The sequence below is a fragment of the Dermacentor variabilis genome, chromosome 5 (genome assembly GCF_050947875.1).
Source record: "Dermacentor variabilis isolate Ectoservices chromosome 5, ASM5094787v1, whole genome shotgun sequence".
NCBI classification, from domain to species: Eukaryota; Metazoa; Arthropoda; class Arachnida; order Ixodida; family Ixodidae; genus Dermacentor; species Dermacentor variabilis.
This window is the reverse complement of record NC_134572.1, coordinates 49421497-49439076: the sequence shown is the minus strand read 5'-3', so window position 1 is coordinate 49439076 and position 17580 is coordinate 49421497. Positions and strand designations below refer to the sequence as shown.

The following is a 17580-nucleotide window of genomic DNA, read 5'->3' as shown; positions in this document are numbered from 1 at the left end:
TCCGTCGTTGTCGTCCCCTGGGGCTGTGGCCCGGAGCGCCCCAACGGCGGCGCCGAATTAAGGCGCAATTAGCCATTAAACGCGCCGGTTGCGCCGGTCAGCGGCGCTACGGGGTTCCGCTCCGCCGCCGGCGTCGTGGGCGTCGGGGCCGCGCGCCACCCTTTGGTCCGGGCCTACGAGTCCATTACTGGAGGCGCGCGTTCGGTCATTAATTCGCGGCGGCGGCCTCCGGCGTGCGCGCGCCTCTTTTGGTGCCCGGCGGGCGAGGGGAAAGGCGAGCGGAAGCTTTCGGCTTCTCCTCCGGCGCGGCGCTCTCCTAATGGAGACCATGGCGCCGATGGCGCTTTCATTTGCCGCCGCCCAGCGCTTGACCAACCGGGCCTCGCCTGGGGCTTCATAAAACGGGGCCTGTCGTCTCCTGTTGGCTCTGCTTTCTTGCTTCGGCTGGCCCTTTTCTCTCGTCTTTTTATTGTTATTTTTTTTTATTGCGTGGTTGCGATCCTTTCCTCTCGCTACTCTCTGCGTTGAGGGAGAAGGGTGCCCTTCCACACTAAGCTGGCCGCCCGCTTTACGTCTTTCTGTACACCCCCCCTTCCCCACTTCCTTTCTTTTTCTTCTTGGATTCGATCTGTTTGATTTGAGGGAAAGCCACTCGTGAGTCGCAGTAGCAGCCGTGTTGTTGCCCGGCAGTGACACTCGCGACGACCCCTCACCTCCCCTTGTCGCTTTCTTTCCGGCACAGCATGAGCATACGGTGCAGGTGCCGTCTCGCCGAGATGATTGCGTGGTTCCTTTCCCAACCTTAGACTGCGAGTAATCAATCCGACCCCTCCTGCGAGTCTTACTTCAGCTGGGTGGTCGTGGTGGCGAAACGTTGGGCTGGTTATAAACGCCCTCCTTAAGTAGTCAGTGTCTCCTTGAGAGCAAAAACTGGAGTGGCATGGCGAGAGCACCTGCTTCGCCAAAGTCTTCGGGAACAGGTGGCAGAAGGCTTAACGGAGATAATTTAGAACAGAAGTGAATACATACCAGCGTCGTATTTCTGCTTCCTGCTGGACGGATTTCGTAATAATGCTTATGTACTAAAACGTTCTATATTGTAAGTGTTGTGAACTGGATTAACAATGTCAGCGCAAGCGTAGTTCACTGTGGCGTGTTTCCTGGCTCCTGCCATCAATGAAATTGGTTACAGCGATGAGCAAAGCAGACCCCCGCCGTTTTATGCGCTAAAAGATACGTAGTGTTGTAACACAGCGACCTTAGATTTAGCTTTACTCTCGTGCTTTTTTCGTATCGTGAATATATGCACAAAAAAATTGACACTTTCAAAAGAAAGATTTCAAGTAGTAAAAAGAAAAGTTCAAAGTTCTTTTCAAAGTTGTGATCTGGGAAAAAAATATAGAGATGTCAAAGAAGTTTCCAAAGACGAACTCAATAGGGAGTGCTTGTTGTTTCCGCGGTTTAAAAAAACTTAATATATAAAGAGAAACATAAAAATCTAAAAGAAAAAATAAAGGAACGGCATGCAGTGTAATTCTGAGTGAAACACATCACGCCCACTTCTAGTAGAACACAATGCAACATGCTTCGAAGACCTCCTTTAAAACAACAAATGCGCATGGTTGAGTTCTTTTTTGTTGTTGTTTCTGTTGGATTCTAACACCTCCTCTGTGGATTTTGCGTTGTAGTATTCGCAGGGAGCCTTCACCACGACTATTTGAATCTACAAAGGACGACTGTTACTGATCGAGTACGTAGTTACGCTAATTGCGAAACAAAGTGTGAGGATCGAAACAAGGGCATTGTTGCGCCATATTAGCACAGACCAGTCCTGAGAGTAACGCTCCTCCAGGGTTTCTACAAATATAGAACATTATATGTAACGTGAGTCGGTGGCAGTGCCCTAATGCTGCTGGTATTTGATCATTATGGGCTTTGCGATTTTAATTGTGGTAGTAGCCTGCCTTACTGCAAAAGTTGTTCTCTGAGTCGTTCCGGTATGACCGGAAATATGAGACATTCATCGTATTTTTCCACGTCTCCTCGTTGCTCCGTCAAGGTGTCTGACATCAACAGGAACTTGTCATTTTTATGAAATTTCCCCGATTTTGAAAATTCAGGAAAAATACAGGAAGATTTCAACGCGGTTGCTTTGAATTAAAGAAATCGGTACGTACACTATAGTTACGGGGAAGATAGTGATTTTCTAGAAGGAAGCGAAGTTCGCAACCTAATCTAGGCCATCCGAAAAAAATTGTGTATTTTGCTGCTTTTGTGAGTATTAGCCTCCCCGGGTGATTAATGAAACGCGGTATTCAGTCAAATCTGACAGTGTATTCCATCTGATATTGGTAGTACTTGTAGTAGTTGCAGAACATTATAAACTGGCATTGTACTTTGACAAGCTGTAGACTACAATACTTCCTTGCACTTGAAGCTCCAACGTCATACACTGGCCAGGCAATTTTCGTAAAGACAGTCGTGGAAAACCTACAAAAGTTCGGGATTTTGAAAGTTCCAACGTAGTAGACACCCTCTCTATGCTGATAACTTTTTTACCCTGTTGCTTTCTTCGAAAGGGTTCCTCGGAAAATAGGGGAGATCCTTATCGATGTAGCCCTGTGAAGTACTCCGAGGTTACCGAGTATTTTAAAAATTCCTTACGTTCTTTTCATTCACTTTTTTTTTTCTAATTCCCTCTCATGGCTCGCTTCTCTTCCAGCGGAGAGAAACAGACCTGTTTTGTGTCTTGGCTTGGTTCTTTGCTTTGCGAAGTGCACGCCATCATTAATAACGTTGCCTCGAGACGGCAAGGGCGAGTGTCTCTCTCGGATTCAATATTAAAACCGTTGGGCGTCTCGCACCTTTTCAATGCTAAACCCTGTCGGGGTCCTGGCTTCGCTGTAGCTCTATCGTTCTTTCATGGAGGAAGCAATTTGTACTACTGTCCGTAGAGCTGCAGTCAATTTTTTTTTTTTTTAGTGCTGTATACTATCCGCCGAACTCCTTTAGTTTCAGCAGTCCAAAGTAAAACAAATGACTTGACTCGCCGTCAGGAGGAAAGAGGGAAAAAAGAAAATCAGCAACCTGGGTATTTTGCCCAGGACAGTGGGTGGGGTGGGGCTCGGACGTTCTCGAGAGGCCAATAAAGGTTCAGTAGGTGGCGTTATCTATCAGACAAATTGCTTTTTTTATTTGTTTTTGCTGACTACTGTCCCTCTTTCCTGTGCCTGATGTTCTTCCTTAAGCGCTATCCTTTGTTGCTAGCTATATTGGCCTCCGCGTCTGCTTCGCTATATTGTGCCCTTCCATTTCCTTATTTTTTCTCTCTTGGTTTCGTCGAGATGACACTTCCCCGACCTCCGAGAAGACAGATGATGAATTGAAGGTGCCAGCGCTGCGGTGCACTAGTGGTGCGTTAGTTCAGAGTTCCTTTCCCGGTGTGTTTTCACTGCTTGGTCCTTATGCTGCGATGCTTTCGCCGACAGTCATAAACAAAACCTAAGGAGCGGAATCGGATGCTCAGGCAGGACGCGCGACGGGCTGTGTGATAGAAAAACAATGAATTGGCACATTATAGCAGCCGTACAGCCGTGCGCATCTCTATCTCTTCCTTTTTTCTATCTTCCTTCATTGGTTATCCAGCCATACCTGCTCACCGCCTGTGGTTCCGCACGAATGCGCGTCTGATCTTCACAGGGAGCCTTTATGGAACGCGGGATGCTGCCATCAGCACGAAGAGAACGGTCCCTCGAAAAATGGAACATTTCGGAGCCGGACTGTTTCCCAGTATTGAAATCAGTAAATATTTATACGTGTCTACTCCCGCTGCTATGGCTTTGTTGCGGGGCCTTCGAATCTTCAAAAATCTCTCGTGCGTGCTCGTAAATGTGCCAGAACCGCAATAACGCAATGATTAGATGTCTAGCCGAGGCTGATTCCTGTCCGTTGTTTTCGTTGGCGTGAATGCCGCTTTGACTCGATTGTCGCGAGAACCGGCCCCACCAAAACAAACGTCCCGTCTAGAGCGGTTCACTCTCTAGCCTACCGTTCATTTGAGTCGTTTTTCTTCGAGCTTGTAGTATATCTGCGTTTCATGAAACATACAAATAAGGAAGCAAGAAAGAAGTAACTGTTTTAGGAAACTTTGTTTGCTGGTGTAATATTTATAAAAGAAGCATTCAGTAAAATTCCACCTTCTTCTTTTATTGCCTGCTTCTGCCATCATGTACAAATGATGAAAATTATTATTATTATTATTATTATTATTATTATTATTATTATTATTATTATTATTATTATTATTATTATTATTATTATTATTATTATTATTATTATTATTATTATTATTATTATTATTATTATTATTATAGAATCCATAACCTTCAACTTCTCACGGTTGCTTTTTGGAATTAGCTGTTACGCCTCACACTCCTATCTCCATCTGCCTTTTTCCTCTTTATCACTGATTTCCCCCTTCAGAAAAGCGCTGCCAATTCATGGACCGGCCTACCGTCCGTCTTCCTTTTAGTAGAAGAAAAGTATCCCTTTGCATTGTATTTGCGGAGGACCTTGTAGCTTCACCTGGCGTCCTGTTACCTTGCGTGAAGCACGCTTTACAGGGGCTTAACGCGCCTCGCTGGTCTGGAGAGTCGTTTCCATTTCGTTATACCCTTTGTTTTTGTTACGTATTATCTTCCAATAGAGTTACTTTCGGTACCTTACATTAGGCCTTCAGTATATGGTACTTAAGGCACAGTGTTTCCCCCGTCACCATGATAATTCTAGAAGAACAGAAAGAAAAGACGATTGAGCCTTCTTTTCCCAGGAAAGTCTTGCATCTCTCGAAAACACTCCGCGAGAAGAGTTCGATAACTATGAACGTTCGCCGGCATGGATTGGTAAAATATGGAACCGGGGAGCAAGGACGAGGTGGTGCTAGTCGGAGGGCTAGAAGCAGAGGAGGGATTCGAGCCTCCCATACGGCGATGCAGGTTTTTCAACGGGGAGGAAACGGCCGGCACCTACAATTTATTAGCGGGACGGTTTGTGCTCGAGATTAGCGCCGCTATCAGCCCGCCTCCAGACGGTGGCGGGCCTCCGTGGTTTGTTTGCGCGGCGCCAGCGGAGCAATCTCGCCGGCTTTTTGGAGGTCTGGCCCCGCTACCTGGGTCATAATCTGCATTGGCGTCTGTCTGATGCGAAAGACGGGCATCGATAAAGCCTCTTCCCGCCTCTAAATCTCACGGCTTCACTTTTTCTCCGCTCCACTGATCGTCGATGTAGCGGCCTATTTCGTTCTGCCCTGATGTCATACAGCATCTATTATTTTTTTTTCTACTTGCTTCGTGTCATGTCCGTTAGAGCGCGTGAATCCTGTGCTTTCATTCTTTATTTTCTTTTTTCCTTTTTTATTTTTTAATTTGTACGCTATACCTTGCCACGAAGAATGCGATGCCGTGATTCTTTTGCTGAAGCTATAATTCTATCAATGCTGGCAGACGTTGAATCAAGCTACAATTTTGGATTACAGTTTTGGCATGGCAAATAGTAATCGTAATCCAAAGCAGGTGTTTGGTATGCCAGGAAACAAGGTAATAGCACCACGTCACTGTTTCTTGTAGCCATTGATCGAAGGAAGCAATAATTGACCAATAAATTTGACTACATGTCATCCGAAATGTAAATGAAAAGAAACACTTGAGCTTGCCAAGTTTCTTTGTCTGTCCCTTTAAAATGAAAGGAGAAAGAAACGCGTGTCTACTGTTTTCTTTCTCTGAGGAAAAAGTCGACCATCTTGCTTTCTTTTTCCTTTTCGCTTGCTAAAATTTCATTCTGTCGCTTTCCTTTTCGCTTGAGAAATTTCATTCATTCTATAAAACTAAATTCTAACGTTCATGCGGGAAATTTATGCCAATCCTCAATGTTCCACGTAGTAGCGAGCAGCTTGCTTGATCTATTGCTTCTTGTGTTCATCGTGGTTGACGTTCACAAATGACTTCTCGCAGAGTGAACTTATTCGTGCGCAAACTCTATCTGTCTCGTCGCGTTGCTTCTCTTCCTTCTTTCGCAATGCGGCTTCGTTGCCTCAGCACACGCGTTCCCTGCTGAGAATGTCGACTTTCGCCGGAATGCATGGCCGTATCTGTGGCACCCGCGAGCCGCAAGCCATTAGCTGAAGCACGTAGGCGTCCATTCTCCTGGGTGTCCGCGGTCACACCGACGCCTCGACTTCGAGTAGATGAGGCCCACCGTGATGGTATGAGGAATATTCCGTGCTTTGCGTGCCGTGGCTTCCAAGAACATACTAGGCGGCGGTAGGTTCCTCGCTCGAGTGAGGAATGGCGCTTGGAGGAATTTCTGAGGTATTACCCCCTTATATGCAGCCATATTTGTGCAGGTAGTGCGGCCTCTCCCGTCTGGGTGCTAGTATCTTTACTCTTTCGTGTACGATCTCTCACGTAACGAACAAACTATGGTTGGCTGCGTGCCTCAACGTGCGACTCGCAGCAGCGCGCTCAACTTTCTCGCTGAAAATTCAGAACCAAATATTTACACACATTCACGATACTTGTCTGTATTGATGTTTTAGCGTTAGGCCGTTCTGTTCACCAACGCAACAATCAGTGTGTTCAGAAATACGTGTATTTGTTTGTAAGTATACGTGTGCTTGTGTGTGCCCGTGCGTGCGTGCGTGCGTGCGTGCGTGCGTGCGTGCGTGCGTGCGTGCGTGCGTGCGTGCGTTCGTTCGTTCGTTCGTTCGTTCGTTCGTTCGTTCGTTCATTCGTTCGTTCATTCGTTCGTTCGTGCGTGCGTGCGTGCGTGCGTGCGTGCGTGCGTGCGTGCGTGCGTGCGTGCGTGCCCGCCCGCCCGCCCGCCCGCCCGCTGCATCGCCAATCGTCTTGCCTCATTGCAACTTTTGCAATTCCGCACGCCAGCGCTAAGGGAACACCAAGGGAGACTCGCGCAGAGGCCAGGATTACGAACGCGCGCAACTGGCGAGACCCAGCGGAAGAGCCGCTTACCCGCCCCACGCCGTCGCGGTTGTGCGTGCCGTTACCTCAAGTGGCTTACCCCCTTCCTTTTCATGCGACCGCTCTTCCCGCTTGCGGCGCGTTAATCCCTCCCGACGGGGACGCGCAATCGGCGGTTAGCGTCCCCGCCGCTCGTGCAGACCGGGGAGGCCCCCTTCTGCCAGTCTCGGCGCTGCTTAGATGCTCGCTTGCCTTGTTTGTTCCGTGCTGGAGAACCCCTGCGCTGAGCCGATTGCTAGGCGGCGGCCCAACTTTTGCAGCCGTCTTGCACCTACCGAAGGGTTTGGTATGCTTCTTGCATGGCCATTTCGGGGAGCACCGTTCCTTTCTCCGAGTTCGCGTCGGGTGGCATATCAAGTTGCGTTACTTGACGGCGACAAACTATTAGGCAATTGGCGCTACGTCCCTTCTTTGCGATCGATAAAGAAGCACGGTCCTTGAGATGCGTTAGTGGCAATAAATGTACTTTGTCGCAACAGGCGGTGAGCACTGCTCCCGTCAACGAAATTTGCGAGCTCTTGTGTGCATTGCAAACTGCTGATGAGCATTTACCTATCTAGGGCCAGGCATTCAGTGCTGCTGCGAACAGTCGGTGAACGTATATATGCCGCCAGATGCTGCAGCTGGCTAGCTGGAGTTGCAATGCTGGTAACCTTGATACTTTTGTGGCACATATTCATCCAGTAACGTTGTCGGAGCACGGAACCCACGAGAGGGAGAAATTTCCTGTTGACCATATCGTGCATCGTTGAAGACACGCGTGTAATATATACGTTGAGGACTTGATTTCACAGTGCACCGAACTATCCGGGGAGGAGCCTTTAGGTTGCAGGGAAACTGGGTGTTTTGGACGTAGACGTGTTTCGCGCAACTCTTGTGTTCAGTGGTGCGTGAGACTTTAAATAAATACCAGTTTGTTTCTTTGGTACACTTCGATTATCTGGTCATGACTCTATTATATTTAATAGGAATACTGCCCTTATTTGATAATTGGTGGTATTTTTTTTCCTGGAAAGAGAGAAAGATAAGGTAACCAGGGTGTTTACAAATAGCTTGTTGTCTGAGCCGTTGATCCTTGCGTCCAAAGTGATACGGAAAGATAAACGTAATGGAAAAAATGGTAGGGGGGGGGCGAAGGGGGGGGGCGTTAGCCACAGTATATCATCGTTCGGTTGCCCTTTACTTGGGGAACGGGAAATTAATGGGGTACAAAATATGAGTGAAAAGAATGAATAAGAAGACGGGGCACAGTTGTCTTACCTGTACAGATGGATGCTGATAGGTATGACGACGTACACGTTTTGGATGAACTTGTTATGACACGCAAGCTTGTATGTTTTTCTGAACCCTCGTCGCGTCTGTTTTTCTCTACCAGACGCACGTTTTAATTCATGATGCGCAAATCAGTGGCAACTTACCACATTCCATCTCCTTTGCAACGATGAAATGCCTGCAAAACATAGAAAAAGATTAGTACCCCATCCCCTCTCAACATCGGCTCTGTGCTACGTCTGCACCAGCGAAGAGAATATGGAACGTTTATTGTGCCACTGTCGTCAGTTTCGTTCGGAAAGACAAACACTATCTATAGCATTGCGACGACAGGACGGACATCCGTTGTCCATGCAGGCGCCACTTAAAAGACCGTGCTCACCGCTCGTCGGCTCACAAAGTTGTTAAGACACATTTGAATTTTTTTAAGGTGACCGTCCTGTGTGAACGCCTTTGACATTGGGCCCTCCGCGTGCGTTCACGAACTTACCACGCCTTTACTCCCCCCCTCCCCACACACACCCCCTCACCCCCTCCTGTTTCTATCTCATCTTTCTATTCCACCGTTCTTGTTTTCCAATGTAGAGTCGCCATCCAGACGTATTTCTGGTTAACATCCATGCCTTCTCTCTTTCTTTCCTCCTCCTTAACTATTTATTCTAACCAAAATGGCGCTGTCTGTCTCTCTTTGCATCGTCGTCCAGTGTCTGTATTGTTCTCCATGTTTCTTATGGGTCACACGTCTAGTTGAGACGTCCTTATGTGCCGTTGTTTTTTCGCTTGCGTGTGCTACGGCATGCCGTGTGTCTTCCTATTTTTTTCCCAGTAGCTACTATTTGCTCACGGATGAACGAAGCTTCTTTGATGCCACATAAACTATACACATTTGTTTTTAAACAAGCGAGACAAGCACCACGTCTATATTCCAGGCGTGCATTTTCGTGTTGCGTTTCCGTTTACCGCGTGTATCACTTTAATGTCCTCGTTCTTAAAGCGAAAGTGGAGAAACGAACTAATAAGGTGCTGTTGCCTGCGAGTTAGTAGATGTGAAGTCTCAGCACGAGTGTGTATACTACGACTGAGAGCAATCGTTTTGTAGAGAGGGAACTGGAAAAAAAAGGAAAGTAAAAGGGAGAGAAAAAGAAAACAGCAAGACCTTTAACCTGTATGGATAATTTCGTGTTCCAGTAGCACCATTTGACGCCGCCGTTCTATCGTGCAGCCATAAAGAGCCCTTAGTGCGCTTATACTGCTACGTGTCTCCTCGTCGCCCGTGATCTCACGAGCACTCGATCACGGCATGATTACTAGGCTCTAAGTCGCGGGCGCGTCGAGCGCACTGTACCGCGCAGCTTTTCGCTTGTGTGATGTGTGTGTGTGTGTGTGTGTGTGTGTGTGTGTGTGTGTGTGTGTGTGTGTGTGTGTGTGTGTGTGTGTGTGTGTGTGTGTGTGTGTGTGTGTGTGTGTGTGTGTGTGTGTGTGTGTGTGTCTCGCAGACTCTGTGGACGCTGCTGCTCCGACCCAATATGTCGGCGCCAATGGTGGTGCGTCTTTTGCCATCACTTTGCACGCCTATAAAAATAAAGAGAGAAATGAAAAGTGGCGTAAAAGGGGGCAAATTATAGCAGTATGGAGCGTGAAGCAAAAAAACTGAAACACATCCGCACAATATGTCTGCCATTCTTACGTGCTTCTATCTCTTTCTTTCTTGTTTTCTTTTTTTTTTTTCAATGTGACTGTAGGCTTTATCGCGCCCCCTTATGGAAGGTCACCATTCGGACAGTTATTGAGAGCGAGCGAAATCTCCATTGATTACTATAGCGTCCGTTTCTTCTCCGAGGAGTGCGAGGCGGAGGACGCTCGCTTAACCAGCGTCCATCGATTGGCCGCAATCTGTCCGCCGAAGATCGCTGGCATGTAATTCGAGTGCGTGGCGCGCTGTAGGCTCGCCGGCTGTGGGACCGAACAAAGGGCTTCAGCAGTGGTTGGAACCGAGCGGAAGGCGTTTGAGGGAGCTATTGAGGGGCCGCGGGGAGAGGGTGGGGAAGGAGGGAAAGACTCGGCTCCGGAAAGCTTCACGCTGGCAGCGTGCCATTATAATGAGCACCCGGAGAAGGCGCCAGTCCGTGGGAAAGCATCAACACGTATAGCGTCTGCGGATCGTTAGGCTTCGCGGCGGTGACCGAAGCCCGGCCCTCCTCCCGTCCTCGGCGGCCTCCTTCCGCCGCTGTCCCCGTGCAGCGCGCGGGCGGGTGGAGTGCAAGTGCGCCTTAATGAGCGTCGGGCCTAGAGAAAAAAAAAAAAAAAAGCGAGAACGGGTCGGGCTCGCTTTATTTTAACAATGACCTCCTTCCGCCCAATCCAAGCTGTTTTCTTTCGCGACGTCCGTGCTCTCTTTATCTCCCTCTCTTCGTTACAACATTTCGTGTATGTGCGTTCCTTGAAGCAGGCGACGTCTATGACTTTCTCTTTCTTTCTTTCTTTTTTTTGGAACTGAGGGAATCCTCCTCCTAGCGTACTTGTCTACGCAGCGTATCGCGTGTTTGATCCGGTCGTTAACGTGGTTACTTACTCTCCGATAAATGTGGTGTGGTTATGTAACCTCCGTTCACTGAAGTCACGGCCATGTCGCGTTTTCTGCGTGAGGCAGTATATGTTGCCTTTTGTTATTTCGTTGCTACTTTTCTTATTGGTTTATTGTTGTATTTATTGGCTAAGATATTGGTTATAGCTAACCCTTTTAGCGACAAGGCAATATTTCGCAGGTAATAGAGAGGAAAAATAAAAACAAAAGCCGACGTCACGCAGTGTTCTCTCCTTCATTCTTATGTTTAGAGGGAAACTGACCGGCATTAAATGCGTTTCTCAATTTCACTGCTACTTTGGGATCTGCACGATAAAATTTTCGCTATGTATCCTGGTGCGCTCGTTGTGATTCTTGAGATATCAAGACTTGCGCTTATAGTGAGACAAAGAAAGAAAGAAAGAAAGTGTGTGTGTGTGTGTGTGTGTGTGTGTGTGTGTGTGTGTGTGTGTGTGTGTGTGTGTGTGTGTGTGTGTGTGTGTGTGTGTGTGTGTGTGTGTGTGTGTGTGTGTGTGTGTTGGGGCGAATGGGGGCTGCGACGAAGTAGACAAATGTTTCTACTACATTTTGAAATTTTAAAGGCAGACATTAGGCAGATATCTTCCTGGTAGGAAAAATAAATTTTGGTTGATGTTTTCATTGCTCTTTAATTTCTAAATTTTTAATGATGGTGACATTGAGAAGAAAGGAAATTTTAATACCAACTTGCACCTTCACAGGTATAGAAAAAATACATCAGGCATGATGGAACAGTGTCTGGAGAACATTACAATTAAAGTATAGCTTTTCTGTGCTCTGGAAACAGTGTGCTTTTCTTTTTCCAAAGGCAATACTCACATTCCGTCGTGGTGTTTCTTTATATGGAAGCCCGTGGTGGTAATTTTCTCACCTGAAATATGGAGTACGATTGGCACAGCGCACAAGAAGTCGAGACTGTCTGACAGTTCAGCGCTCGCACAGAAGAGCACATCGTAGCAAAATAGCAGTAACGAAGGTGGTCTCAAAAGTAGACACTTGAACTGTAGCCGGAATCTGACCGGCCTTCTCGAGTGCTCTTGTAGAAAGAATTATGCCGCAGAAATGCGGCATTCCTTCTTGCTCTTGCCATTTCCGCCTGGATAGTGCTTGTTAACTGCGGCGTGGTTAAAGGTCGTTTCAAAATGAATCTGCAAGCCGAGCACAAATAGCTGATGTCTACAACGTTGACATCGTCGTCTTATACCCGTGTGACACGGACGCTTATCAACGACTGTTGACTCGGGGTAATGGTTGTGCTGCTCCTCAAAGCATATAACACTCGGAGGAGTTGTGTCGTCACGCGGTAAACCCGAAGGCAGTCGACATGTTTCAGTAAACGGAAGCGAACTGCATTGATGCCTCTGTCGCGAGCTGCCATCCCCGCAATTGACCAGCGCACGAATTTACCCTATTTAAACAGCTAGTTTCCATTGCTTGTATAGTAGTTTTACGCGTGTCGGCTAGCAGTGTAAGGAGCTTCCCTCTGGCTTGCGCTTGCTGATCAGGCAGCTATTTAAGGAACCGTCGTTTATCCAAACAGGCGCTGGTCGGGTTGGCGTGTATAACGGAGAGCGACTGGATAAGTGGGGAAACGACAACCTCTTGTTTCGTCGTTGTCTGCGCCGTCCTGTGCCAGCTGTTTTATTCATTTTGCAAGGGTTGCACTTCCGTTTTATTTGATTTCATTTTACGGCGAGTGCAGTGGAGCGCGTAACAATGCCATTCGCGGGGAAGCCGATTCGTCAATGTTTTCGCCGTTTATGCATGCATACACGCGATCGCCCTGCCTTTCGCCGCGGGGATTTTTTTTTTCTTTTTACTTCGGCACACCAGTTGCCGAAGCCCCCTACGAACAATGCCCGTGAAACGGAGCACTTATGCACGGTGAACTTTTTGTTTGTTTCACAGCTTTCGAGCTCTTTTACGTTACTACTTAGGAATGCGACGTCATGGAAAACCGTACAAGCTGTTTGACGCCATTGTCGCGTGCTGCTTCGTTCTAGCGTAGCACTTCACAGCGCGCGCGCGTGCGTCTCGTGTAAGACCAGTTCTCACTTTGTGCGGCTTGTGTGCGGTGAGAGACCGCAGAGTCAATCGTTGCGTGTTTTCTGTGTGGCGGTGTCGCGGGGGAAGCCACTACCGTCTCGCCGGTGAGGGTATGCGGCATTGTTTACGCCATACGGAATCGTGCTGGAAGGGTTGCAACTTCGTTGAATGTGTCCTGTCGCCCTATTGTGTTTTGGATGCGCTGAAAGTGGCACAACACTGCATCACCTTCGTTGTTGCAATTTTCATTTCTCTTTTTTTTTTGCACTCGTGTGAACATGCTATGTGATACCTCATGTACGATAACTAAGAATGCGACAGACACGACTATACAACATGTTCTGCAGTTCATTCATGTAGGGAGTGCGGTTTTGCTGACTTAAGTGCACCGACTCTATTGTTTAACTGTGTACTCAGCTGTTCTGTCTCGGTGCAGAACCTTGCTAGAGTGCTACCAAAGGTGTTTACCGAGTGCTGCATACAGGGTGCCGTTCAGAGGGTGGTGCCTGTGCTCATATAAATTGCGATTTGCCGATTAATGTAAGCGTTCTATTAATTTCAACCGTATTGTAGTTAAACCATAACATATGCCTGTTTGTCCAGTAACGATTATTCTATAGACTTTCCTTTAGCGTTATATACCATTATTTTGTCTAGCACACACTGATTTCGTTGTTCATTTATGTGCCATATGTCCACTCGCACGGTTGCAGCTCCTGCGTGTCAACCGATGATAGAGTTTCGCTTGTAGCTAGTGCAGTCTGACTAATGAGTAGTGGATGAGCTGTTGCTTCTTTTACGTAGTTTATTTACGCATTTACGCAGCGTAAGAGCATTGTGTTGCTCACGTTGCCACGGCTTAAGAGTCAGTCGTCATGGTAGGAAACTTGAGCTGCGCAATTAAAATTCTGGAGAGATAATGTTGACTCGTCGCTATAGTTGCTTTCGTGGGTATCTTGTGCAGTTTTCTGGCATTTGCGCGATAAGGTTCGTTCGATATTTGCGTTCGTGTGGTCCCCGTCGGTGCCGCGTCGTTGTTAAAAAATTTAGTGTTGAGTATTACTCGCCGCCTTCTGCTGAGGTTTGATTGTAAACATGCTTTTCACCTGTTTGTGGATCGATTTCGTTCGTTACGTTCCGCCGAGTGACAATAGTGCTTTTGCTTTCTCTTTTGCAGGTGGGTTTACAATTCCTCATTGTTGCAGTGACGTCACCTTGAAAGTAAGTGCACGAGAGCATTCACTTGCACCGAGGCTGTTGGAAATGTCGCCGAAACTGCGCGGCACCTGTCTCGAATCTCTCTTTCCCAATTGTGCTGCGTTCTTTTCCGCAAGGCACCATGGGGATGTGGCCTAATCGTTTCAACGCATCTTGAATGAGAGTCACATGACTGGACAGTCTAATTGTACGTTCTGTTTCACTTTGTTTCGGTCGACAATGTTAGAACCTATTCTCACTGTCTTTCCATGTTGTTGACGTCTCGTTGCGTCCGCTGACGTCCCAGCATCTTAGCCCGCTTGTAATCCGAAGATACGTACAGGGCTCAGCGATTGAAACGCGATACTCAGACAGCATGGCGGCCAACATCTTCTTGCGCCACCGTTGGACGCTGGGGACATTGAGAAGATGCACTTTTGTGTCACACGAAAACGAGAGTCATTTCGATGCATCGTGACGCAATTTGGCTCCTTCAGCGATCACCCAGCGCTCACCGGTGGCGCAAGAATGTACCGGCCGCCATGTTGTCAGAGTATCGCGTTTCAATCGCTGAGCACTGTGCACGTTCCAGTATGATAACTTTTCGAAATGGGTTATTGAAATCGCCGCCGCAGCATGTCAAAGGTGAGTCGCGCGAAACTGTTAACAATAACGGAACGCAGATGAACTCGCCTGAGCTAATGAAGACTTTGTAAGTGGTTGCGGGGAGCGCTTCTGGCTTCATTGGAAACTGGAATTTGTAGCCTGTCTTGTGGCCCGAAATGCAATTTCTAGCGAATAGGAAGATTTCCACGACTGCGACGGGAGTCGATACTGATAAACGAATGAATTATCGTTGGCGTTGGGCGCTCAGCCGTAAGTTGGTAAAGGTCGTCTTTACCTCGGGATATATCCTACCTGATTGATTACAGGGCGACGGAGAAGTCAATTTGTTGGGCATTTTAGGGGTTATGGTCGGAGTTGTAGGGAATACCTGGCTCTTCGTCAGGGACTAGGCGTACAGGATTTATTTACGTATTTACATTAAAACAAGAGATACATTCGACAGTCTAGCGTGACTCCCAAATGGAGCACGCAAGACGAAGCATACAGCACAACGCGCACGAAGCTCCAAACACACTGCTTCTACAGCACGAGCACGAGTACACTAGCAGCCGACAACAGCTGCTTATAAACACCCTGACCTACCTAGATCCCTAGGCGAGGGAAAAACGGCAGTTCACCGCCGATTCGTAGCGTCCAACGTCATCGTAGTCGACCCCCTTTTTAGGGGGAGGGTTACGCACACTTCCACATAAGTTTTACTGACCCCGTCGAGGAGAGTGGGTTCTCGTGGTTGCGGTGCTTGACCCGAGCAGGCGACTCTTAATCCCCGAGCTGACCTCGTACAGCGGCCCCCTCGGCTGGCCATTGTCTGGCGTCTTCAAAGGCTCATGAGAAGGCACCGCAAAGCATCTCCTTCTAGGAATTCCCCCTGCTTCAGTTGAACCGTGAAGGCGTTGGCGATTTCACTAACAGTAGTTGGTCCGCCGATCGCGTTTAGTCATAGCGGCACCGAGGGGTTGTTGACGCGGCACATCGTCGTCCCTACGAAACGAGTCACCGCGGCAGGTGGTGAAGGCTTCCATGGTCGCTTCGGGGAAGCTTGCCACGCTCGCAGCTGCAGCTGGCTGAGAAAACTGCATGTCGGCACCTGTGCAGGCCGGTCCTAACAGCATCCAGCAGACCAATTTTCCTCAGGCTTATTATTGAATAAATAAGACTTGCAGTTGATCGACTTTTGGGAGCTGATTTAGAACCAGGCCTTCAACGTTTTGTTGCAAAAAAAGGAAAATCTGGAAAGTTGTAAAAAACAAAACAAAATTAGGCGTCATTTATGAAATTTTGTATATATATTAAACTCAAACCAGCGTCACGAGACTGTACATAGCATCGACAATGCGTAGTTTGAAGTGGACAAATTGAGAATTCCGTTATTGTAAAGCTCACGTGACACGTCTAATGCCGTCACATATGCGTAAAATAATGTATAATATTTTTGGGGATTTATACAATGTAACATACGTAATTTTCAATATTTCAATGTCTTTTTGTTTGTTAGCTTGTATTCTTTTTTTGTTGTTGTTCTGAAGCTAACGAAACTGGAAATTCGGCGCTGCAAGCTTCTTTTTTTATTCTTCCGAATAGTTTTGGCCCTTCATCAAAATACTCATTCCTATGTTTCTTAATATCGCTCTTTTGTGTGCAACACATCTCGTTCAAACCAGCTACAGCGGCTGCTTCATGACGGCACATTTGCCTTTCACGTGTATTTGCATATGGAAATAGCAAGTTGGCTCCGAGGTGGCTCAGTTATTCGGATTTCTCATGCAGTATGCAAATTTTGAAACGGTGCTTCGCGGCAAGGTTAAGGACACTTATCCAGTCGCCTTCGTGACACCGGTGTTGTGAATAACCTCATACGTCTTCGTGTCATTGTCTCGCTCTACAAGCAGGAGAGAATCGCTTAGCGTTCGCGTTTACGAATAGCGAGAGAAGAATAAAACGGTAAATGAGTAGATGAAGGTACACCCCTGGATGTTGGCTTCTTGGGGGTAAAAAGAAAGTGCGCATATCAAATATCTCATCGGCGTGCGTACACACACACACACACACACACACACACACACACACACACACACACACACACACACACATATATATATATATATATATATAAGGACCACCTAGGGGAAATTAAATATATATATATATATATATATATATATATATATATATATATATATATATATATATATATATATATCATAGGAAGCCAACAAACACTGACACCAAGGACCACCTAGGGGAAATTACTTGTGCTTAATAAATGAAATTAAAGAAACGATAAATTAATGAAAATTAAAGTGGATGAAAAAAAACAACTTGCCATAGGTGGGAACCGAACCCACAACCTTCGCATTTCGCGTGCGATGCTCTACCAATTGAGCTACCGCGGCGCCGTTTTCCCATCCACTTTCTGGATATTTATGTGTCCTAGTAGAACCCTGGGAGTGTTACGAAGTTTTGTGGGTTTAGTTCCCACCTGCGGCAAGTTGTTTTTTCATCCACTTTAATTTTCATTAATTTATCGTTTCTTTAATTTCATTTATTAAGCACAAGTAATTTCCCCTATGTGGTCCTTGGTGTCAGTGTTTGTTGGCTTCTTATGAGATGACTCATAAAAATCGGGCCCCTGGGTTAACCCGCTTTCTTCTCGTTTATTTTCTGTTATATATATATATATATATATATATATATATATATATATATATATATATATATATATATATATATATATATATATATATATATATATACAATGTGGGCCGATCATAGTGATAGGGCAGAAAGGGTCCAAGCGCAATG

At 46.8% G+C, this 17580-nt stretch overlaps 2 protein-coding genes across 3 annotated transcripts in view; one reads left to right on the top strand and one right to left on the bottom strand.

The window, feature by feature from the left end:
• LOC142582568 (uncharacterized) overlaps positions 1-17580 on the bottom strand; it is a 113804-nt gene that overhangs the window by 39922 nt on the left and 56302 nt on the right. Inside the window, exons 2-3 of the mRNA XM_075692431.1 lie at positions 11728-11779; positions 8453-8484 (exon numbers count right to left, since the gene is read on the bottom strand). Of these exons, the coding sequence (XP_075548546.1) occupies positions 8453-8484; positions 11728-11729 (34 nt within the window). The 5' untranslated portion in view covers positions 11730-11779. The remainder of the gene's footprint in view (positions 1-8452; positions 8485-11727; positions 11780-17580) is intronic.
• LOC142582567 (uncharacterized) overlaps positions 12925-17580 on the top strand; it is a 281846-nt gene continuing 277190 nt past the window's right edge. For both annotated transcript variants that reach the window (XM_075692429.1, XM_075692427.1), the window contains exons 1-2: positions 12925-13058; positions 14132-14175. The gene's annotated coding sequence lies outside the window, so the exon portion shown is untranslated. The remainder of the gene's footprint in view (positions 13059-14131; positions 14176-17580) is intronic.